A 24,735-nucleotide genomic window follows, 5' to 3' on the forward strand; every position below is an offset into this window, starting at 1 on the left:
TGAAAACCTGGACTTGCAATTGGCATCTGAAGAGGGGTGGGGGCAGCCTTGCAGGACTGAGCCCTTAACCTGTGGGATCTGACACTATCTCCAGGTAAATAGTGCCAGGATTGAGTTAAATTGTAGTACACCCAGCTAGTGTCACAGAGAATTGCTTGCGGAAGCGGGAGGGAGGGGACCCCTACACATCTGGTAACCAGAAGTGTCAGAAGTGAAGTGTTCTGTATGAAAGTAAAGGAGAGACACATAGGAGGACTGAGGTTTCCCAATACACTGGAATATCTATACACTGAAATACTACATAGCATTAAAAATGATGGTGAATGTTCACTGATCTAGAATTGTATTCATGATACTTTACCAAACATAAAAAGGTTACTAATCAGGATGTATAGTATGATCACATATATGCAAAACTGTGTGTTTAGACACAGATTGTTTGGAAATTCACTAAAATATTAATTAAGAATGACATCATCTCTGAGATTTCACGTGACTTCTACTTTCATTTTGCTATACTTGTTAGCATTGTTTAAATGTTTCACAAAGACTAAGTTTCATTTTTTACAGTCAGAAATAAATAAGCAACGAGGATGACTTTGTTTTAAACATGTAAGAAAGTATCCTTTTTATATATTTTATCCTTCATAGAGGATAACACAAGTGCTATTAGGTAACAAACGATCTGACAGAACTCTGTAAGAACCAACCAGTCTATTTTCTACCCCTTTGTGGACCTCTCAGAATGGATTCAAAATGCCATGGTTAAAAAAAATAAAAATGACACACAAGAGTCTCTCTATATTATATGCAAAGGAAGACAGGGACTTACACACCTAAATAATCCACAACATTTTCTCCTTCATTAATTTAATTTCCAAACAAAGTAATTAGCATGTTGCAAAGTTATTACTGAGGTGCATATCAACTCCCTATGAGCTGCAGCAATTGCGTTCTCAGAAGAAAACAGACCAAATAATTACAGAGATTTAGATAAGGTTTTTAAAGGCATCCTTGAAGAGGCAGATTGAAAATGATGAACACTCTCTGCAATTTGTCTGGTGTAGCTGTTTTTTGAAGTTACCTTAAGAAAAGGCTGGTCTTGGGTTATTATACTCCCTTAAATTTCAGAGATTTTTTTTAGCCACTTTGCCTAGAGACAAGTCTCTGCTGCTTTGGGTGCCTTGTAACTTCCTCCTAAGTCCCTTTCCTAGTCTTTCAACCAAGTGCTTACAAGGACTGTGATCTCTTTACCCAGTGGCAGACTCTCTACATAAGGAGCATCTAGGCACTTTAAGCATAGCTCCTGTCATGCTTCCCAGGCTCTAAATCAAATGTAATAAGAGAAGATACTTTTTCCTTAAGTAGAAATCAATCATTCCCTTATCAGTGGCAACCTACCATATGTTCAGTACATTCAGAGATTTACCGTCAAAAATGAAATTGCATTTGATAGGTTTTACTTGATTTCATTAGGTAAGAAGTTATTCCAAAACTTATAAATGAAGTCAGAAAAGACACAGTATTCAATTTTTACTACAGTGCTTGTGCGTAGGTGTGCACACATACACATATACAAACATCCATAAAATATAGGTAGCTATGGTATGAAATGCTATCACACACAGTTAAATCATAACAATTTCATTTTCCAAAAGAACAGAAACCACAGACCTTTAGCTGTTCATCTACAACTCTTGTAACTTCTCCAGCCATTGATTCCAGGGTCTCCTGAATTGGACTGGATAACAAGCCACTGGCTCCTGCCCAAGACGCACCACCAACATGGTACAAATTTGGTAACAACTGTAAGAAAAAATCAGTGACCTCTCCATAATTAATTAAACAAATAAACATTCAAATAAGTACCAAAAGTCATTACAGAGTTAGTGAAAAGGGTGGAGAAATATTATTAGGGATAATCTATTCTCTAACAAAGGCCCTTTATACAGATTAATAAACTGAGGTTCAGCTTTGAAGCCATAGGAACAGTACATTACCCCTTTGCGCCTTCATGTCCTCAACTGCGGAATGAGAGTATTTGACTAACCCATCAGGTTCCTCCCACTCACAACATTTAATGATTGTGTGATTCTTACAGCAGAGCCAGGACCAAATATCCCAGGCTTTCTGACTCCCAGCTAATTCCTTCTCTACTAAGTCATACATTGGGGATCAAATTCTAATTAGAGAGAAGCTTCCTTTTAGAGGTGACTGGGGAGTTTCATCCTATCAGCTTGGAAGCAGAATAATTTTAAATGAGTTGTTACTCATTTAAACTACAACTACCTCTCAGTTATTCAGGACCTGATTACATCCTTTGCAAATCACATTGGCCCTCTGCTTTTTATTCTATATTTTGATTATTGGTCATTAGCACAGGAACAAGAAGGAAGCAAAGATGAATTCAGTTCACTTTGCCACTTGTTCATAACCTTGGAATTGGGGGTGAAGGTAGAGAAAGTTGGAACTGGTTTCTAAAATTGAATTCTAAAAAATCTTTTTATTACATAAGACACTCAATGTAGCCTGAAGTGAAACTCACCGTTTTAGAGTTCTTGGCATCACGCATAAGCCTTTCTGCTGATTTTAAATCTTCCTGGACAGCATCTCCTCCACAGTTTCGTAAAGAGTTGAGATGATCTTGTACTTTCACACATATTCTGTCAATCATCTGCTCCACACCATAAAAATGCCAGGAAGCATCCAAGTCAGCAGAGCCAATATTCAGATAGAAGGAAACACAGAAGGAATGAGATGAAATCTTCTAACTGGAATCTTGGAGAAGGCAGCTTATAGCCGATTATTAATTTGTCTATTCATATAAGAAACTTTTGGCAACATTAACTCCAGAAAAATATTTAAGGCACTCCGGTCACCTTTCCTGCCTTAGGAAATGCAGCATGTAGAACAAAACTGAATACTTCTTAATGATGCAGAATCTCATAGCTACTCAGTAACACTTTGCTAAATAGTAACTCTCCTTCATTAATTTTTATTGAGTATCCTCTGTGCATCAGACATAGCGCTGGGTACTGAGGAAACAGAGAAATGAAATGCATAACTCTGAGACTGTTGAGATGACTATAAAATGATGACCACAGCCAGTTGCTCTCAATATTATTGAAGCCAGAACACTCTGGAAGTTTTTTCTTTTTTTGATTAATTCAATTATATCATGTAGTTTTCTATACAAATTAAGAGTTACCAAAAAAAGGAAGAAAAAAAAAAAAAGCAAGTTGAGGTTTTATTATATTAAGATGGGTAATAATAAAGTTAATAACATCTAGTTTCTGTTCCATTAAGGTCTATCTCTCAAGTTAATTACGTCTGAATCATTTTCCAATTGTTCCATGAATTTAAACACAAAACCAAAGGGCAAGCAGTAGATCACTATTGCAGACAAAAAATATTACAGAAGGATACGATTATATCCATTTACATTTGTATTTATAGAGAGAAGCATGAAGAAAGAAAGGAAATCTGAAGAAAAAGATTACAAGAGTATGGTTTAAAAAGTTTCTCCAATGTTCTGATCAGAAGTGCAGGTTATCTATTTCATGTTCCTAAAAAATTAACTCTCCAGAGACCTTACATATCAGGAGTCCCAACCCATCTGATAATTCATTTGGCAGAGGTGAGGTAACAATCTAGCAATATTCTTTTTTAATTCAAAATAAATAGATAAATGAGAATTTAAATTATTTGACATAACAACTATAGGAAACTAAAGTCAGCCCTCCTTCCCCCATAAATTCCACGACAACAGAAACTTTCCTACAGTGCTCAGAAGACCTAAGGGCTAAGCAGGGCCTCGGTCTATTTGCTGTAGCATCTGCATCTCTCTCATCTTTCTCTTTTATAAAGTCAGGTTTATAACATCTACCCCATCCGTTTTTCTAGTGTATTATGAAGACAATCCAGTAAAATACCACTACTCAAAGCACCTGTTGATGAAGGGTCAGTAATGCTAACGATGTATACTAAGAACAGCTCCTGTAACTATAAAATGTATCAAGGCCACATTAGTGAACTACCTGGAGTTCCCCACAGGAAAAAGAATACGAATATATGAAAATATATGAATAATGCTTCTCATACCATATTCTCTCTTTGACTAAAATCTAACCTTCTAGGCAGGGATCATGTCTTAACTTTGTGCATTCACACAATGCCCTGCAGAGAATGAACTAGATATTTTTAAAAATCATCTTAATTGATAGAAATTCTAACTCTCCTAACTATTGTATCAATGTGCTTCCTGAAGGAAAAAATGGCCATCAATAATTCATATCTTACTAAGAATGAATACCTAATTTCAAGAGACAAAATAAACCACGTACTAAGTGAAGAACTGTTATACATCTGAGGCCACAAAAGGCTAATCTGAGAGGCATGTAGATGCGGCCGTATAAAGTTGATCATCTTTAATAATCATGAGAGACCAAAGAGACTCCTGAAATGTGAGCCATTAAGCATCCACCAAGGAGAGCGGGTTTAAAGGAACTCAACAAAATAGTCTTCGAGTGGGACTTTTTTAATCACATCCAAAAGAAACATAAAAATTTGGTTCTTCAAAGAAGACATCAAATCTCACAAGTCCCAAAGATTCTCCGGAATGTGCACTTGCTAAGGTTTAGCACAGTCCAGTAGATTACAGACGCTTTACAAACACATATAGAACTCAAGGTCCAGAAAAGTTAAACCACTTAAGATGACAGAATGATTACACAAAATGCAAATGGAAAATTCTGAAAAAAGAAATCAAGGATTTTGACCGTCAGTTCATATTCAAGTCTCTAAGGACACCAATGTGAAAAATAAAGGAGACTGCAATGTGAAAGACTGTCATCTCTTGGGTAGCCCCATCAAAGGTCTCACCATAGATCACTGCACCTCGGCTCTTTAATTTAACCTTCCGACTTCACCCTCTCCTCTTTAATGTTCCATTTTTCCAAAGCAACCCAGAAAAGATGTTGGTCGCCATAGTTTGAGCAGCTCACTTCCCTCCAAGGAAATGTACTCTCTCATTCTCAGACATGGTCTTCTTTATTCTGAGTCCTAATCTGTCTTCACATGTCCTTCCTACAGGTCCCATGTCTTCCCCTTGAGGACACTCTGAACAATCACAAGCTCTCTTCCGGGTGACAGTCTCACACATGCTTAAACATTCTTTCCTAATCTAATCTAATCTACTTTTCCTCAGGCTTAACATTCCCAGTTCCTTTTACCATTCTACAGTGACACTGTTTGGCAGTCCCTGACCCTCCCCCTGCCCCAGGTCACTTCTCTGAATTCTCTCTTCCATCTAGGACACTCATGAAATATACCCGCCTCAATAAAAAGGATTGGAACACAGGAGGCGTGTATGGTAAGCTGAACAGGGCTATCACCTTTCTAACTGTAGAAAGTATACTTCCATTCATGTGGTACAAGTCAAAATGGCTTCTTTGGCAACTAAATCACATCACTAAGTCATATCACACTTGCTGGTGACTACTTAGGCTTTTTCAAATATACAGGGATGTAGAACCCAAGTGCAGGACCTAGAACTATTAGCAGTAAATGCCATCTTGGGTTGCTTGCAAATTGTTACAACTGTTCTCAGTTCCAGCAAATAGCTTATTGACAGAAAATTTTATCTTCCTTCCTCCTCGTGTCTATTTCTTTTTTCAATTCAAGAGAAATATACTTAACAGCTATCATTCAATGAGATATAGCCCTGAATAAGATACACCCTTTGCCACCAAGCAACTTAAAAACCTAGAAGTGGAAATAAATACTCATAATCAACAGTAATACAAGATATAAAGTGACACATAATATCCACAAGGACATACACATTTTGTTCACTGTCAAAGCTCCATTTCCTACAAGAGTGCCTGCCATATGATAGACCCTTATACATGTTTATTCAATGAAGAAATGAATGATAGAAAGTTCTAAAAGATTTCAGCCAAGGGACCACATCCAGTTGAGATTGATGACAGCTTTTTAACTGAGTCCTGAAAGATTTCTACAGATTGAGAAAAGAGAAGGGAATTTTAAGCAAAAGAATGAATAGAGGCAGTGCACATCCAGACACTTGTGATTCCTATTTCCTGATTAGGAACAGAGGCACTTTATTGTGGGAGATCAGAGAGGAATGTTAGGTTAAGGCAAGATAATGGAAGACTCAGGCACAGGCTTAGAGTTTGAACACAGTGTGCAAGCCCCAGAGCATCTATTCTCCAGCTCCTCCCACAACAGTGAGGGTTGAAAAGTCCCATGACACTCAACACTCATAGTGACTTGGTTTCCCTGACTTATAGAAAGGATATGGGCTGTAGAAAGCAGAAGAAGACATGGAAGATGAATAAACTAGTTCCTGTAGTACTTGTAAAAGAAGAGGTAGGATGGAGTTACTAAAAAAATACTGAGCAAGAGGGTTGGCAGTAGAAATGGAAAGAAAATAACAATGGCAAAAGAGACTTCAAAGGTAAGTGGGCAGGGCATAGTGACCACCAGATGAGGAAAGCAAATGAGGCATTCAAGATGACTCCTGGGGCTCCACCCTCAGTGAGTGACAATGTCACTGAGAGAAATGGTAAGATCAGGAGTTCCAAGGGATGTTTGGTTTTAGTGACCCTGATTCTCAGAGGGCCACCTGGATGAAGATGCTGAACAAGTAGTTGAAAAAATAGGACTTTCTGGAAAGAAACAAGAACTTAAGGGATAGATTCAAGAGTCATCCACAGATGAGAGAGTTAAAATGGTAGAAGTAGAAGAGATAGCCAAAGGGAAAGAATACTAAGTACAAAATTTGGGAAAATGGCTGCATTTGGAAGATGAAAGGACAAAGAGTCATGCAGGTAAGACACAAGAGCAGTGGAAAGATATTCAGAATGGCATCCCGTCAAATGAACCAGGAAGTGAGTCTCAAGAAAGATGAGGTGGTCGGTAATAATGTTGATGATTGTGATAATAAAAATAATAGCAGCAATACAATGTTTACTAGTGAGGAGCCAAGTACTTCACATGCATTATCTCATTTCATCCTCACAGCACCTTCGGAGTCATCTTCCCTGTTTTACAGATGAAGAAATCAAGGCTTAAAGAATTAATAAGTGACTAACACCACTGCACACCAGCAGGGAATAGCAGAGCCTATACTTAAACCTGGGTCATCTGACTTGAGAACCCAAGTTCCTAAGCACTACACGTATTGCCTTCTTTCATCAAAAGATGAAGAAGGAGGGGATGGCCCAGTGGCCGAGTGGTTAAGTTCACGCACTTCGCTTCAGCGGCCCAGGGTTTCACTGGTTCGGATTCCGGATGCAGACATGGCATTGCTTGTCAGGCCACGCTGAGGTGGCGTCCCACGTGCCGCAACTAGAAGGATCCACAACTAAAACATACAACTATGCACTGGAGGGATTTGAGGAGAAAAAGCAGGGAAAAAATAAAAGATGAAGAAGGAGAAAAGACCCCTGGACTTGGTGACCAGGAGACATTGAGAGAGCCATTTTGGTAGACAGACAGGAACAGAGGGCACATTTCAAAAGGTTACAAGGTGAATGGGTAACCAAGAAGTCATAAAAGTATAAAAATCTGCACATGAAAGGAAGGAAAGAGAATAAGCAGAGTAAATAGCTCTAGACAATAAAACTGCCCCTTTTATTCTTTTTTTCAGGGTAAGAAAACTTAAGAGCAGAGGTTGGCAAATTACAGGTGATTCTGGACCTGGTTTTACAAAGTTTTATTGGAAGCGCCACGTTCATTCCTTACATATTGTCTAAGGCCGCTTTTGCTTTACAACAGCAGAGTGGAGAAGCTGCAATGGAGACCATCCAGGCTGCAAAGCCTAAAATATTTACTATTGGTTTTTGACAGGAAAAGTTTGCTGACTCTTGATTAAGAGAGTTTATGAGATGGAAAAGAAGAGATCAAAAGCAGAGGTGGAGAGTTGAGGCTTATAAAGGTCTTTCCTAAACAAAGACAGACGAGACAAAAACAAATACATGAACAGTTACGAGGCTTCAGCGTTTCATTAAAACATTTTCCTTCCTTCAGGGTCACCTGAGAATGATGACTGGCTCTGCAGCTGGCAGGGCATCAGTCACAGAGGGTCTATTCTTTCTGTATTCAGCTGTCTGGAAACTTCAACAAGAAGTTTCAATAAGAAGGAGATAAATCTCTCCTAAGTGACTAAAACAATTAAAGTCTGAACATTGCTAATCATGATGTCCTCGGAAATCCCCAAAGTGAAAAGGTGGCAATATACCTACTACATAACGACTCAAATAATTCAGAACGATGCCATCCCCGCAGAATTAAACACCCGCATTATGCCTCCTGTGTACAATTTCCTCTCGATTGAGAAGATGAAACTTACTTTTAAGAATTGGCGGTAAAGGTTGCTGCAGTAATTTTTTTGGATGGGCAAAATTCCCTGTGAGTGAGCAAAAGAGCTGGAGGGATATTGTATTAAGAAAAGCCTGCATTAGGGCAGCTCATAAAGGAGCCGAAGGCAAAGGTTCAATGGACGATTTTAGCACTCTCATTGCTTTTAATGTTAAACACTAAAACCAGGAAACAACTGTAAACCATAAAGTACTAAGCCGATATCAGTCCCTTGCAGGAAAAAAATTAGATTTTTAAGGCATTAGTAAGGTCAAAATAATGTTTTCTTTCTCAAAACTCCCTGTTACTTCACCAATATTCATTAATTATTATTGCTCTTTTATTCAACACCTATCGCTTTACTTTTTCTTATATAAATAACACATGGTTGCGGTAAAGCATTCAAATAATACTGTGAAGTATAAGAAAATAAAATTCACTTAATCGCACCACCTGAGATAACCATCATTAACATTTTGGTGAACACCTTTCCACAAATCTCTATGCAGTCGTCCATATAGTTTTACTTACTTGGAATATTATACGTTATGCTTTTATTACAGACACTTTTCTTTCATTGTGTTTTAAGAGAAAGCAACAAGAAAAAACTAAAATGACATCTGTAGAAGGTAAGAAAACAGTGCAAACCATAGAAAATGACCTCAAATGACAAAGCTTCCCTTACTAGTCAGTTCTTCATCTCTGAGATGAACACTTTTGAAAACTTGCTTTTCTAATTCTTCCGGTGGCTTCCATTTTAAATTTAAATAGTAGACCCAAATTTGTGTTTTTGCTTTATGAATTATAGAAAATAGAGGTTGATTCCATGAAACAAAAACTAAAAATTTAGAATAATTATACTACCACTCTTCAACTCCTAATTTTAGTTAGTTTCATTACTTTTACATTAAGATTTCCAATATTAACACTTTTTTAATCTAACAATAATTAAGTTTTCCTTTCTTGTCTAAGTTGACATTAAAATTTTAAATCCACTAAAATGCAGTTACAGAATTATGATCATGAGATCCATTGAGAAAAAAATGTAATCTTATGTCTTTTAATCCTGCAGCTCAAAGCAGATTGTCCCAAAGTGGCAACTTTTAAAAGCTTTCTTTCAGCTTTTATAATCTGTATGATTTCATTTCCGCTACAGTTTCTTATTTATGCCTCACATTGTGTATTTTCTTGTTTTCCTTTGTTACGCTGGAGAATTTCCTCAAAAGCTTTTTTCATATGGAATACTGGGGGTAAAATATCTAAGTCCACATCTTAATGTATTTTTATTCTGTCCTTATATGTGTTTGATACAATGGCTAGGTACAGAATTCTTGGTTCGAAATCAATTCCCCTCTGAACTTCGATGACATTACCTCATCTCCTTCTAGTAACTGGACTGATGCTAAGAACTGGTTCTAGTTCCCCTATAACAGAGCATGTTTAATCTCTCTGGAACTCTCTACGATTTTTTTTTCTTTCTTCTAGGTGTTCCGATCAGGATACATCTAGGCGTGGGGCTTCTGCCCATTTATTTGGATCAATTTTAGCGGTCATATCAACCCCAAGATCCATGTGAAATGGTTTTCTACTATTTTCCCTCTTTTAAAATTTTTCTATTATGTCTCTTCTTAAATTCTGAAGTTCCTGTTGGAAGGCTGTTGGTCATTTTGAATCTATTCACCATTTTGACTTACTTTTCTCTCGTATTTTTCCTCTTTTTCTCTTGATGTTCTAAAGATTTCCTCTACTTTTTCTTCCAGAGAAACAGCTTAATTTGTGCCCTATCAGTTTATCTAATTCTGTATTACAGTCACCATATCTTCAGTTGCTAAGCATTGTTTCTTATTCTCTGACTATCCCTTTTCATAGCAGCCTATTCCTATTTTATGGACATAATATTCTCTCAAGTCCCACTGAACTTACTAATTCCTTTTTTTTTTTTTAAGTCCTCTGCTGTCCTCTGAGTTATCTGAGCGTGGTTCTTTGGTTTATCTTGCTTTTACATGCTACTGGTTTTCCTCAAATATCTTATGATCCTTAGTTTTGGTTGATATTTTTGGAGGTAAACATTTCACACTTTTTTATTATTATAATCTGTTTTTTCCTCTCTAAACTTGGATAGAGAGAATAGGAACAAAATAAAAGAGAAAAGCACTTCAGTTTCTCTTCAGCACTTAAGTGTTAATTTTCAACAAATTCTTAATTATTCAGAAGAACCTGGGAATTTGTTTCCTACTCATAGAAGTGCGAGGGAATAGAGAGAAAGGGGCAGAACGTCTCCAAAGTAGCAAATTTGACTACCCTCAGATTTTACCATCTGTAATCAGGTGTTCCTAACATTTGCATATAAACTTAAAATACACTTTACTGACGACATTAAAAGGCACAAAATCATCAGCAATTAAAAGTGCACATTTAGCATGAGAATTAGCCTACATTTTCCTCCCTCTATATCTTGCCCTAAACTCTACTTAAATTTGTTGTCATTCTCAGAAACCAGTTCTCACTGTCCCAATGAGAATGATTCAAACAATATAAGTCCTTTGTCCCTTTGCTTTTAAAAGGGTCAGTCCAGCCTGAGCAGAAGGAGAAACTACACGTGGAGAAGACGGGCGCCCTCTTACCTGCTGGGTGGTGCTGGTGACAATGCCCTGCTGGAGGCGGTAGGCCTGCTCCTGAAGGTATTTTCTGGTCTCATGATTCCGGAGCAGATAGTTTTCTATCTGGAAATTAAGCACATGTATCTCTCAAGAACACATCTTGACTCAGCAGACAGTAAAGTTATAAGTGAAACAGCCAGTTGCTGAACCTAAAACCAAAGCACTAATTCACACAGCCTGCCAGTAACTTGACCCCACAAACCTGGGAAATGAGGAAAGTGGCTATCATCGTGAGGCATTCTTGGTGGTCTCAGTTAGAAATTTAACTTGCAGGTTAATAGGAGTGATTTTTATGTGACTTGGTAGTTGACAAAGATAAGCAAGTTATCTAATCGCCTGCAGGGTTAGGAAACCCCATTTAGTGACTTTTCATCACTTTCATGCACACAATTGCAATCTTTCTCTCTTGTGAATTTTTAACCACTAAACAGTTCAGAAGTTAAATAAATATCCCCCAGGTGTATGGATGGTACTCTATCCATACTGAACCTCTTAGCCTTATTCCAGTGGTACAATCCACCAGCATCTAGAAAATTCTTTATTTTTAAGGGGGGAAAAAAGACAAAATAGGTACAAAATTTAAAGGATACAGGCTGCTAAACTCAAAGGCATATACTAGTTTCATTAATCCCACCAGGTTTCTGTATTTTCTCAAAAACAGAACTGATTTTAGCAAAATTACTGAAAATAAGAAAACGGACTTTCACAGAAAATTAGAGATGTTGAACTTGGTTGACAATGTGTATTTTTATACAGAGAATCTCCTATGAAAAATTCAAATGTACAAATGGTAAGAGATTGAAATAAAGTATTTAAGAAGAACAACATGCGAGAGATATACATTGAACAAAAATGTAGGGTTAACTATTGGAAATGATGGATACCTATGAAGATGTTTTTGAAAAAATGATTTGAGATGGGTAATTGTGCCATCTATTTTTTTTTCCAAATGTTGTTTTTGTTTGTTTTTAATAACACCACTTAACCATTTGGCTTTTAATTTGCCACTACAGTTCCCGGGTTAAGAACTTCTAATAACTGTGAGGCTCTCACGATTATTACATTTTCATTTTAATTTTCCATATGCTAAAATGACTACTACTTAATACTAATTAGGAACAATTAAAACATAGACTATAATTACTATCATCCCTGGAAACCGTAAAGCAGAACAAAGTGTTCCTTTCTACTAAACATAAATGAAGAAATTATAAAAATGAAAAGGTCCCTGAAACGAAACATCATTAAAGTGACACATTAATTCCACGAAATTACATTACATTAATTTTCTCTTGCTGCTCCCCAAGAAGTCATCTCTTCCCAAGATGACATTAGCATCAATGTAAAGTGTTTTCGCTAAAAAAAAGATTCTTGCCTAAAATATGACAGACATAGGCTGCCACCCAGCATTGGGTGCTTTTGTTTTGTTACTTGTTTTACACTTGGCCTCGTTAAGCCCTGGCTGTGGGCCAGTTCCAAGAGCAGTCTGTTTATTTGGGAGGCTCAGCTCACACACAGGCGGTCACCCAATGCTGGCCCGCGTGTTTCCAGACCTTCCCTGGGTGCACCAATAGTACTTCACAACCTAAGCCTGCAGGGAATATTTAGAAAAAAAAATAATATTCAAAGCTCATTTCTAAAAGCCAGGACAAGGGTAAGGAAGAATAATAATGTTTAAGAGTTATGTACACATCACAACTGAAAGTATTCACATCTTGCAGTAAATGGTAAACTTTCCTTCCATGCACCATTCCAGGCCAAGGACGGAGAACCCATCTCCTAGGGGCTGAGGATGGAGGGCCTGACTCACATCAAATGGCAAGGGAAGGGCCAAAAGTGTCATTATCACATCTGCCAGTACCCCTGGGCAGCAGCGTCCCGGGAAACAATCTAGAGCCAGTTAGACATCTTCAGTCTCACTGCTGAAAACAGCAGCACAAGAGGCAAAAAACTTGTACTTTAATAAAAGAATCTTGTATTAAAAAAACATTATAAAGATTGAGTTCAGAATCACAATATTGTCCTGTAGTAGAGTAAAATTATAAAGACATATTTCTTCCAGAGGATAAAGTCCTGTTAAAATGAAAACTAGACTATGTAAGAGCATAGTAAGTATTACAGGAAAAAACCACTATGAGCTGTAAAGTCATCAATTCTTCATTTAAAAAAAACACAAATTTTAGGGGCCGGCCCGGTGGCACAGCGGTTAAGTTCACACATTCTGCTTTGGTGGCCCGGAGTTTGCCGGTTCGGATCCCTGGTGCGGACATGGTACAGCTTGGCAAGCCATGCTGTGGCAGGCGTCTCACATATAAAGTAGAGGAAGATGGGCATGAATGTTAGATCAGGGCCAGTCTTCCTCAGCAAAAAGAGAAGGATTGGCGGCAGATGTTAGCTGAGGGCTAATCTCCCTCAAAAAAAAAAAAGAATCCACAAATTTTATAATTAACACATTTGCATACTCAGCATTTGTTCCATTTCTTCTTTTATCTTCCTCTCTTTTTCTGCCTTCTCTAGTTTTAAGCATACATGATTGCATTTTTCTCTATCTTAGCACATTAACTATAATTCTTTTAAAAATTTTTTAGTGGTTGCCCTAGTGTGTGCAGTACACATTTACAACTAATGCAAATCCACTTTCAAATGAAACTATCCCATTTCATGAGTATTACAGGTACCTTAGAGTACTACCAATTTCTCCCTTTCATCCTGTGTCATGTTGCTGTCTTAGAAAGTCTTTATTTCTCTTTTTCTTCTGAAGGAAAATTTCACTAGATACAGAATTGTAGGATGCTGGTTTTTTCTTTCCACACTTTAAATCCTTCACTCTGTCCTTACTTGCAATGATTTCTTACCAAAAGTCTGATGTAATTCCAATCCTTATTTCTCAGGATGTAAGGTGTTTTTTCATTCTGGCTTCTTTCCAGATTTTCTCCTTATCTTTGGTTATCTGCAGTTTGAATGACATGTCTACGTGTAGTTTTTTTGGTATCTATCCTGCTTGGTATTCTCTGAGATTCCCAGATCTGTGGTTTGGCAGGGCTGTCATTAATTTTGGAAAATTCTCAGCCATTATTCCTTCAGGTATTTCTTCCATTCCTTCCTCTTTCTCCTTCTGGTATTCTCATCATATTGGATGTTCAATCTTTTGTAATTGTCCCACAGTTCTGGGATATTCTGTTTGGGGTTTTTTTTCCTCCCCATTGTTTTTTTGGAATGTTTTTGCATTCTACTTTGAGAAGTTTCTACTGACCTATCTTCAAGCTCAATGATTCTCTCCTCAGCTGTGTCCAGTCCCCTGATGAGCTGATAAAACTCACTGTTTGTTTCTGTCACAGTGTTTTGGATCTCCAGCATTTTTTTCTGAGTTTTTCTTAGAGTTTCTACCTCTCTGCTTACATTCCCTGTTTTTGAATTTTTTTTTTTTTACCTTTTCCATTAGAGCCCCAAATATATTAATCGTAGTGATTTTAAATTCCCCATCTGGTAACTCCAAAATCTGTGTCATAGCTGAGTGTGATCCTGATGTTTGCTTTGTCTCTTCACACTGTGTTTTTTCTTGTCTTTTACCATGCCCTGTAATTTTTTCACTGAAAGCCAGATATGATGTATCTGTCAATAGGAACCAAGGGAATCAGGCTTTTAGGGTGAGGTTTCATGTGAATCTGGCTAGAAGCTGGGTTGCGTTGAATGTTTGCTATGGCTATATGTGCCAGAGTGTTTAATTTCTTCTAGTGTCCTTCTTTTTGTCTCCTCAGTTGTGTTGGGGTTTCCCTAGAAACTCCTTCTTAAACAGTGTCTTACAGCCTTGCTCAGTTGTAATCCACCGTTATTATACTTAATATGGTAATAAAGTGTTACAGAGGGGAAGCTTTCTATAATCTTATGATTAAATTTAGAGTTTCTTTTTTTAGGTGGCCTGAGTTTCTGGGCTATGACCTTAAGAAGTGTTTCTTGAGGCTTTTTTTTCCCTTCCTTCTTTGAAACAGGAAGCCTAGAGGGGGCTGGAGTTGTCTAATTGTCTTCCGTAAGGCTCTGGCAGACCAGTTTCCCTTGAGGCTGAGCCTTTGTTATGGAGAACAGAATGCAATGAGTGTATTTCAAAATGGTTACTTTTCCCCTTCCCCCTGCCAGAAACAGGAAGGGATTTTTCTCCAGTCTTTACTGGGATAACTTGGTGGGGCTCTCGGAGGTAAAATCCATGAAAGAGCCAGGGCCTCCCTAAGACTAGGGACTCCCTAGGAGTTTTAGCTCTTAAAGTAGTCCACATTAGGCCTCCAGCAATTCATCAATTCTTGTTCAAGCATTCTTCTGAGTTACTGGCTCCAGTAACTTCTGCTCCTGGTGAGCTGATTTCACTTTCGATTCACTGTGATTCTCTGTATTCCCATCTCTCCAGTTTCCAGGGTGACAGTTTGCTTTGTAACCTCAATTCTCTGGCAGATCTAAGAAAAGTCACTGAGTTGCTGTTTGTTCAGCTTTTTTTCTTGTTGTGAAGATAGGAATGATGACTTCCAAACTCTTCACATGTCAAATCTGAAACCAGAAACCCAGTTTCTCTAGAATATATCTTTTGTTATAAGATGACTAATATCCTTTAGGGAAGTATAAAGATATCTAACATTTGTATGTTGCTTTATGGTTGACAAACTGCTTTCCACATATACTACCTCGTTTGATCCTCATGGTCACCTTAGGCAAATTACTTACTCACCCTGTCCTTCAGTTTTCTTATCTGTAAAATGGGGATATAATAGAACCTATCTTATGAGTTTATTTTAAAGATTACAGGTGTTAATTTAGGCAAAGCATTTAAAATAGTGTCAGGCACCCAGTAAGAACTATATGTTAAGTGTCAGCTAGACATAGTAATTGAATAGCTTTATTTTTTATATAGATGGAGAAACTAAAGTTCAGAAAAATTAAATAGCTTATTGAAGTTAGAAAGCAGAAAAGAATTTGATTTAGTCAGATCTTCTGAATCCAAATCTCAGACGATCTCTTTTGCCACACCACAGCTTTCCCTCCTCGCTGCCCCCAATCTTACTCCCTTTTATTCAACAAATGTCTAAGGGGCATCCAAGCACACACGCCAGGCACTGTGCTAGCTGCTGAGAATAAAAAAGATGAAAAATACACAGGCTTTGACTTCAAGCAGCTCACAAGTCACTGGGAGAAAAAAATATGGAGGCAGGTAACTTAAAACAATGTCACAAAGCCAGTGACAGAGAGAAGCACAGGCAATGCTGAGAAGACCCCCTACCTAGGGGAATCAAGGGGCTTTGAGGACTCTTCCTGTCTGAGCAGACATTTGATTTCAATTTAAATAGACACGCATGGTAGTGGGGAAAGCATGAGTATCATCTAGATTAGAGCAGGGATTCTCAAGCTTTACAATCACCAGGAGGGCTTGTAAAGATTCTTGAGTCCCACCTGAGCTTCCAAGGCCCAAGAATTTGCATTTCTATCAAGTTCGCTGAGTTAGAGCAAAACAAAAAGTAAGTGTTGGTAAGAGATGAAGTTGGAGGTGGATAGGAGGCAGACCCTGAGCAGAATTTCATGCCAAGGTAAGGAGACCAGGCTTTATCTCTACAGCTAGCAGAGAGGGATGGATTGAAGGTTTTAGTCTGTTCAAATTTATCTTGAAATAAGATGGCTATTTTTGACTGCAACATGGAAAACAAACAAGAGAGTAGAATAATCCTGGTGAGAGAGAATGAGGCTTGAACAAGACATCTGTAACAGGAATAGAGCAGAGGAGAGCTAATGAAGAGATTTCTTCTATAGAATCAATCAACTTGGTGACTGATTAGCTAAGGAAGACATACGAAAGGAAAGACAAGCTTGCAAGACTGGATGGAGAGTAGTATCACCAGATGAGAGAACAAAGAGGAAAAATTTCAAAGATTCCCTAAATAAGCCCATAGTAAAGGCGGAGTACGCTTCTTCGGATGGCAAATATTTGAGCACATCTAAAAATGGAGAGAAAAGTAACCATAATCCCAGAAAGAGAAGGATGAAGATATGGCAGAGCAAGGGGATGACTCACAGGGCAAGTTTCCAGCACAGGGCAGAGATGGTGGGGTCAAAAGCACCACGGACTACGAAGGGGAAGGTACCCATCATCCTCTGGGTTTGCCAGAAAGAAGGTGGAAATGAGTGTGGATTTAGACACATTGACAGACAGAGATGGTGAAGAGAGAGCTCAATAATACCCTCAATTTCTTGATCAGGAACGGAGGGATGGTTCTATCTACTGAGAATGAAGAGGATGAAGGTAATGCTAACTGATATCCACTTCCACACATTCTCCAAGGGACAGACAGGAAGTTATCTATGCATGCTTAAGCTCCGACATGATGATGTTGTAAGAATGTTATTTTATTCCACTTAAATTTCATGGTAAGTTTTAGTCTTTCTTATTTTATTCCTCCTCCAGTCACGCATTATGCCAGTCGTGTTATAAGAATACAAAGTCAATGCGAAAAAAGCTTTAGAAAAAAACAAAGTACTGCTCATATGTTCAGAATTATTAACATAATTCAATTCAAATGTGAATTTATTATAATTAGGCTATTGATTCCTCAATACCTTCTGCAGAGCTTCTTCTGTTTTTTCAGGGTTTGTTTTCAGGGCTTGAGAAGCATCATACATAGGAATCGGCATAAATCTCAATGTGTAGTTCCTAGAAAAAGGAGAAAACAATGTTTATTTAAAAATAACTTCCTGTTGTTACCTTAATACAGCACTCTTTTTTAAAAGCCAAAAAGATAGTTGCCAAATATTTTAGGAAATTCTAAACTACTAGACCATCTTAGGCCCCTAGGTAGCAGATCAGCTTTCTTTTGTTTCCGTGTGTGCCGCACCACTGGCCACCTGCTACTGTCTTACAAAAGTGACACAACTTTAAGAAACGTGGTTTTGCTGTTTTGCTTTCAGTTTTTAATCATATCAAGAATCATATCAAGAATTTTCAAAATGAGACTGGAAAGACAGACCAAGAGAAAAGCTAGAAAAAAAGTTCCGCATTGACCATTTAGGTTTGAACCACCAGTAGATCTGAACATACCTAATCACCACAGCGACTACATGTGATAGCCAGATCCAGACTGTTCAAGGAAAAATCAAAAATCAAAACAAAACACTTGCTTGCAAGGCAAGGACATGAGCATCCACAGAAACAGTCTGTTCAGGCTCTGGCCTCCCTTAAATAAACAAGTCCAAAACCAGGGACTGTCTTTAGAAAGGCTGCTGGGAGCGAGCTTCCTGCCTAGCTCCACACCCTGAGCTCTGCAGGTCCTTGCAGTTTGCAGTCAAGACCAATCCAAGTCCACCAGGCTCTAAACACCAATGGAGCAGCTATGGAGTACTGCCTCTGTATATTACCTCACCACTGCTGACTGGCTGATTAGACGCAGAGTGCAAGGATGAGTCACTTTTGTGGGAGGAAAACACACAGAACTCCGCATCTGTGTGCCGGCCTTTGCTCCTGACCCTGCTACAAACTGCCAGGTGCCCGGTCAGCCGTGAACACCTGCTCCCCCACTGCAAACTCGAGCACTGGAGCTCCCTCTCTCACCCCAAAACGCATCTGTCATGTCTACAACATGATGCTCAGGAGGAATGACATTTTGGGTCCTGTGGTAACGACTGGGGCATTCTCTCAGTGCACTGGTATCACAGCTGGCTTGCTTTAGGTCTCTAACGATAAGCAGCATTCACAGTGTGATGCTCATGGATATTTAGATGACTTCTACTGGAAGAGTACATTAACAACTAATTGCGAAAATAATGAAAAAATAATAAAGAAAACAAACAATTATCTTAATCATAACAGTAATCTTTTTAATCTAGATGGGCATTATCTAATGGAAAAATTGTTCTTCATCCAGACCAACTTATATGGTGGCTTAACGTAAAATAACCAGCAAAGAAAGGGCTGTTATTTCTGTAACTTCAATTTTCACCTTAGCTTTGCTTTAGCAAAACTGTTGTTTTTGGTTTAAGAGGAGCCAGCCAACTGAAACTAAGAGACAGTACATCTTTTTTGCAGCCTTGAAGATTTTCCTTTCCCTCATCCAATTTTGATCATGCTACAGACCAGCCTCGTTTATTTAAAACAAATGTGGTTTTGAACCATTGACATCTGGGAGGAGAGCGTATGTAACGGACTGTAATCCAGGGAGCCCCACCATCAGTCTGGAAATGTTGGTGTGAACGCTTCTGGCTTCTCACAAAGACCAGTCTGGGCTGTCTACAACATCATCATGGTAGCAACTGTGCTCTTAGCACCCAAATGCAGCTATTGGTAAATAAACGGTCCCATTTGGAGGTTTTGTGGTGAGGAGGAGTAATTATAGGTGGTTCTGCAGTCACAAAAGGCTCCAGGGACAGGTGGCTGTGGTGACTGGATGGTGCGAGGCGCCATCCATATTTAGTGACGGCCTGTGGTGGCAGCAACTTTGACCTCCTAGCTAAAGCAGAACCCTGGGATTTAGAATTGGAAGGCAGAGATATTTCCTTGACTTTCTCACTTTATAAACAAAGAATTAAACAGAAAGGTGAGATGCTTTGCTGAAGATCACAGACTTGCTGGTGACAGAGCTGGGACCTGAATGGAGGGCTCCTAATTCCAGCTCTAGGGTCTTATTCATGTCACCGTGTTGGGCATGAGAGCTCCACCTAGGAGGACTCATGCACGGCGAGAAATCTGGGAAAACACGAAATCATGAGCACACTCTCCCCTTCCCCAGTGGACTGACTTATACACTTCTTGCCCATTTCACACCCACATTTTGTCACGTCTCATTTTTGATGCTATATATCTGCTTTGATCATTCCTGCCTTTGGAATAGAATATAAGGATTGAAAAGCTCAGAAAGAACCAGATTTTTAGCATTTTTTTCAGCCAAGTTTGTATTATTATTTTCTCATTTAATTTACTGCAAGAGTCAACTCAACAATAAATAATAATTGCAGACTTTGGTTAGCAAGGTAATAAAGAAAGCTCTTTACAGTAATGAGACAAGTTGGCCCTAGGCTTGCCATTCATCAATTTCATTTTTATTTTCTGGACCTCAGCTTTCTTCTCACCACTGCATTCAAAGTTGTTGTAAGGGTCAAAAAAGCAAGATCCTGTGGAAAGAGATTGTGAAACCGCAAGAAGAAGGAAGCAAGGCAACCATCATGTGGTCCCTCCCCATGATCTCATTTAATCCTCACAACAAGGCAGTGTCTTTGGCAGAACAAGCATTTCTGCCCTCATTTTACAGATCAAGAACTCAGGCCAGCAGAAAGTAAATGTCTTCCCAGGTCCTGTGGCTGGTTAGCAGTAGACTAACTCAGACCCAGGTCTTCTGACTCTCAATCTATTGCTACTTTTATTACCCCACTGATAACACAGACACCATTGGTTCTTCTCTATTTTCCCATAAAGAAGTCCTAAATAAAACTTACTTTTCCATAGCAACGGCTATATCTTGAAAGCCTTGGGCAGTAATGCTGTTCTTGTCCCATATTACAGTCCTGTTTGAAAACCAAATTATAGAAATGATCAGACACTTAGCAATGAAAGAAACGATTCTCCCATTGAAGATAAATCTCTTACAGGTGACAATGTCTAGGTATTTTCATACAATGGCATTATGTGAGCAAGGAATAATGTTCATCTTTGTTTCAAACAAAGCAAGGATGAGCATTTCCCCCAATGTTACATTCTTAATACATTTACTGCTAAGTGGTATGAAAAAACCATACTTAAAAGCAACAACGAGCACATTAATGTACCATTAAGTTACCTAATGTTTCACTAGCCAGAAAATTCTAAAACCTGATTTCTCTGATAGTCTCCCAATAGTATTCTAAGTATTCATGTCTGAGGCTGAAGCTACTTACAAAAGATGCTCAACAGCCCCATGTCCAACATAAAGAATTTCAGGCACCGAGACTTTTTCCATTCTAAACAACTAGAGGGAATCTTGTCATAATTTCTTAGGTTTTCATCATTGCCCTGAGACAGTGTGACCAAAAATCCCAGGAACTTTGCTCACTCTGCAGGCTAAACCTCAATTACCAAAGATAGGAAGTTGTTTACTTTTTCAACACAAAACCTATTTTGGAAGAAAAGTATTATTTTACCTTCAGAATGTGAATACTTCAGAGGTATTTTAGGATTGGTCACATCGCCTGACACTTGAAATGGCTTTTATTTGTCTGAATGATCCCGGTCTTACGACCTCTAATTGCTTTCCCCTGCTCATCTCAATGACCTTTTTCCCAGCCACACTGACCTTCAAAGAAATTGCTGCAGTTTTTGGCTTTTGGCTTCATTTTAGACAAAAGGTTCAGACTCTGTCTTATGTTGGAGAGCAAGGGAAACATCAAGAAAGAGCCCTTGAAGAGTAATGTGAATTAACTCTTCATTCGGCAGACTGCTGGACTAGGTGGCAATCTGGCTCTCTCTGAATGACGGATGATAATAACATGGTTGCCACCTAGCTAGGGCTTAAGAAAGTGGTTGCCACATAGCTAGTCCTCAAGAAAAGTGCTTCCCACACAGCTAGTCCTTAAGAAAAGCCATGCTTCGGAAGCACTATGGATGAAAACCACTAAACAGCACAGTTAGTACCCAGTGTGAACTTGCCTTTGACAGTGGATCCCTTGGGTTTTAAGTCTTTATATTGGCAGGAGTAGGAGGGAAAGATAAGACGCCGGGCTCAGCCAAGGACAGGAAGTCCCTCGTGTTATTCCTTCAGTCTTCCCAGCTCTGCTCGTTTGGCACTGCCTACGGAACCCTCCTCTGCTGCTCACTGCCTTTCCCCACACATCGGTCATCTGCGACACGGATGTGAAGCAGGAAACTGCAACAGCTTTCAGTCAGGTTTCACCTCACTGGAAATCTTTAAGACAACAGTTTGAAGAAATCACTTTGTCTAAATTTGGGAACACTCTCCCCAGTATTCTGACAAAAGACAACTGTCACCTCTGCTTCTCAGCTGGCCGCATGGGAAGCTCAGGCCCATGCAGGCAGAGCCAGCTCTCCAATGCTTGCTGGTCAGAATATTTTCCAGGCCTTCCTGAGAACAAGCGTCCACTCCTAAGGGCTGAGGGCCTGACATGCGTACCTGAGCTTGGTGTTGATCTGCAGTGCTTTGGCCAGCATCTTTGCTCCCATGTCCCCCATTCCATTCCCACTGATGTCCACTTTGGTCAAGGAGGTGTTGCTTCCCAGGGCATTGATGATGATGGTGACCTCAGTCTTGAGTTTCGAGTCAGCCAGGGACAAGGACTGCAGAGGCTATAGAGGGCACAAGAGAAAGCACTCACACTGTCTCATCAAAGCAGCCCCCACTCTCAATGACCCATTCCATGGAGAATCATAAAGGGGAGGTACCCACTGCACAAAGTGTCTGATTTTGAAAGCTCTGTCCAAAAGAACCTGATAAATGGGACAGAAAATGAACATAAACACTCTGGCATAAAATGAACATTTAGATTCAAACATGCAGAGGTTCTGTTTTAATGCCGACTACCAGCCACCTCTCTTCTAAGGGAAGGTGTAGGAAGATATCTAGAGTGGCAGATACCAGCTCCATTGAAGTGGAGGATAGGAGGAAATAAATTAAAATACTATACAAAAATTTCTGAGCTTCCGTACTGCTATACTATCCCTTTTTACCCATTTTACTGCTATAGAAGGTGAAATAACATCTTAAAATATTAGTAGAGGGTCCAGTCCTGTGGCCTAATGGTTAAGTTCGGTGCACTTAACTTTGGTGGCCTGGGTTTGGTTCCCAGGTACAGACCTACACCACTCATCAGCAGCCATGCTGTGGTGGCACAGATGTTAGCTCAGGATGAATCTTCCTCAAGCAAAAAGAGGAAGATTGGCAAGAGATCATAGCGCAAGATGAATCTTCCTCAGCAAAAAAAAAAAAAGAAAAAAGAAAAACCAACACTAGTAGAGGCCAAATGCAAAATAAAAATCAGCCAAGATTAATAATAGCTGACATTTATTGAACACTTACTCTGTTTAACCACTGTTTAAGCTTTCTACATGTATTTATTCACATAATCCTCCCAGTAACCCAATACTTGGGTATAATTATATTAAGCATGGTTATTCCTATTTCCCAAGTAAGAAACAGAAAGGTCCAGTGACTCAACCATGGTGACACAGAGAGTAGCTGAACTGGAACCACACAGTTTAGTTACAAATTTTGTGCTCTTAACTCTAACACAACATTGCCCCTATTAGTTTATCCCCGATCTTTTTGATCACCACCCTTAGCTTTATCTTTTAAGTACCAATCAGAAGAGATACCTACAATTAAAAAAAAAAAAAGAAAAAGTAAAATGTGCGTGACGTTTTTAGAACCCTAAGCTGTATGGTGAATCCACACCAACCCACTTGCAGCCCATTTAAGCCAGAGACTGTAAGCCACTCAGCCTGGAAGCCAGTTTGGTTTGGCCTGCCTAGCATCTGATAAAAAAAAAAAAAAATGAATAGTACTCCCTACTTACACCCAGCTCACTTTATTTGTTTATGTTGCCCTCCTAGCCCTGTGGACATTTGAATTTGCTATCCTTGATTTCAGCCATAACTGAATTAACAAAGGGGTGAGAATTCCAGGACATGAAGTAATGTGGCTCTAAAAGTCAGATTTCAGACTTCCTTGGGGGTTTTGGACATCTCCTGAGTTGCTTGAGGTGGTCCATATTGGCCCAGCCACACTAAACATTTCCATATGCTTATTCCATAGCAGTGCTGACATCACAGGGTGGTGGATGCTGGATGTATCTTCCAGGGTCATCTATGACCAGGTTCTACAGTGGCCTATGGGATTGGGGTCTCAAGATGTACCTGGGTGGTCTGTATGACCCCCACACAAAGCCTGGGGTGTATGTGCGTTCACTCAACCATTGAACATTGACTTCCAAAGGACACCTGTTCGAGGCGCATCTGCCCAATGGCTGCAGGAGGCAGGATGAGGGTGTTGATGGTTTCCAGACTCAGATACCCACAAAGTGGCATTATGCATGTGGTCATAGTTTTACCAAGTGACTATACTTGTGTCCTTATAGCCCAAATTTGACCATGTTTTCTAAACTAAATACATCTATGGCAAAATCAAAAGGTAATACATTAATTAGAATCAAATCTTTAAAAGTTAAATGGCACGGTAATTAAAAGGCAATTAAAACCTCAGCCAAAAAGCCTGGATATGCTTACATTCAGTCAGGCTGAATGAGGTTGTTTCAATTTTCTTAAGATCCTACACTCAAGTAAATGGAAAAGACTTAACTAAAAATGCTGCAGGCTCAGAAAACTTAATGTTTTAAATAAAAATAAATGCAACGTTGCTTTAATAAAAAGCTGTAATCACGTCTCTCATCATTTCCACAATTTCTATTCAACTACTACAAAAATGATATACTACAGCTTCTTCCGAACACTGGAAAACTGCCAAGTCTCCAAGCTAGTGAGCACCAACTCCAATACTATATTCAAACTCTAATACACCCCAGTTAACACTTAAAAATAATAGGCAGAGTTATTAATGCGAAGAGAACAGCCTGAATTGCATGCATATTTATAAGGTCATCCCTTCTTGATTTATTGCACTTCCATGTAACATTACTATTTCTTTTCATAGCTGAAGGTGCTGAATCTGAGAATCTGTCTCCTTGTTAC

General features: G+C 39.0%; 1 protein-coding gene across 9 annotated transcripts in view; it reads right to left on the minus strand.

Annotated features, from left to right (window-relative positions):
* Positions 1-24,735, minus strand: part of CARMIL1 (capping protein regulator and myosin 1 linker 1) — a 310,460-nt gene that overhangs the window by 76,310 nt on the left and 209,415 nt on the right. For all 9 annotated transcript variants that reach the window (XR_006885324.1, XR_006885326.1, XR_006885325.1 and 6 more), the window contains 6 exons: positions 22,166-22,338; positions 20,499-20,567; positions 17,634-17,727; positions 11,007-11,105; positions 2,546-2,674; positions 1,675-1,806 (listed from right to left, as the gene is read on the minus strand). Coding sequence is in view for 6 of the 9 variants with exons in the window: in XM_046639893.1 (XP_046495849.1) it covers positions 1,675-1,806; positions 2,546-2,674; positions 11,007-11,105; positions 17,634-17,727; positions 20,499-20,567; positions 22,166-22,338 (696 nt within the window). In the remaining 3 variants the exon portion in view is untranslated. The remainder of the gene's footprint in view (positions 1-1,674; positions 1,807-2,545; positions 2,675-11,006; positions 11,106-17,633; positions 17,728-20,498; positions 20,568-22,165; positions 22,339-24,735) is intronic.

This window comes from Equus quagga, chromosome 15 (assembly GCF_021613505.1).
Source record: "Equus quagga isolate Etosha38 chromosome 15, UCLA_HA_Equagga_1.0, whole genome shotgun sequence".
NCBI lineage: Eukaryota > Metazoa > Chordata > Mammalia > Perissodactyla > Equidae > Equus > Equus quagga.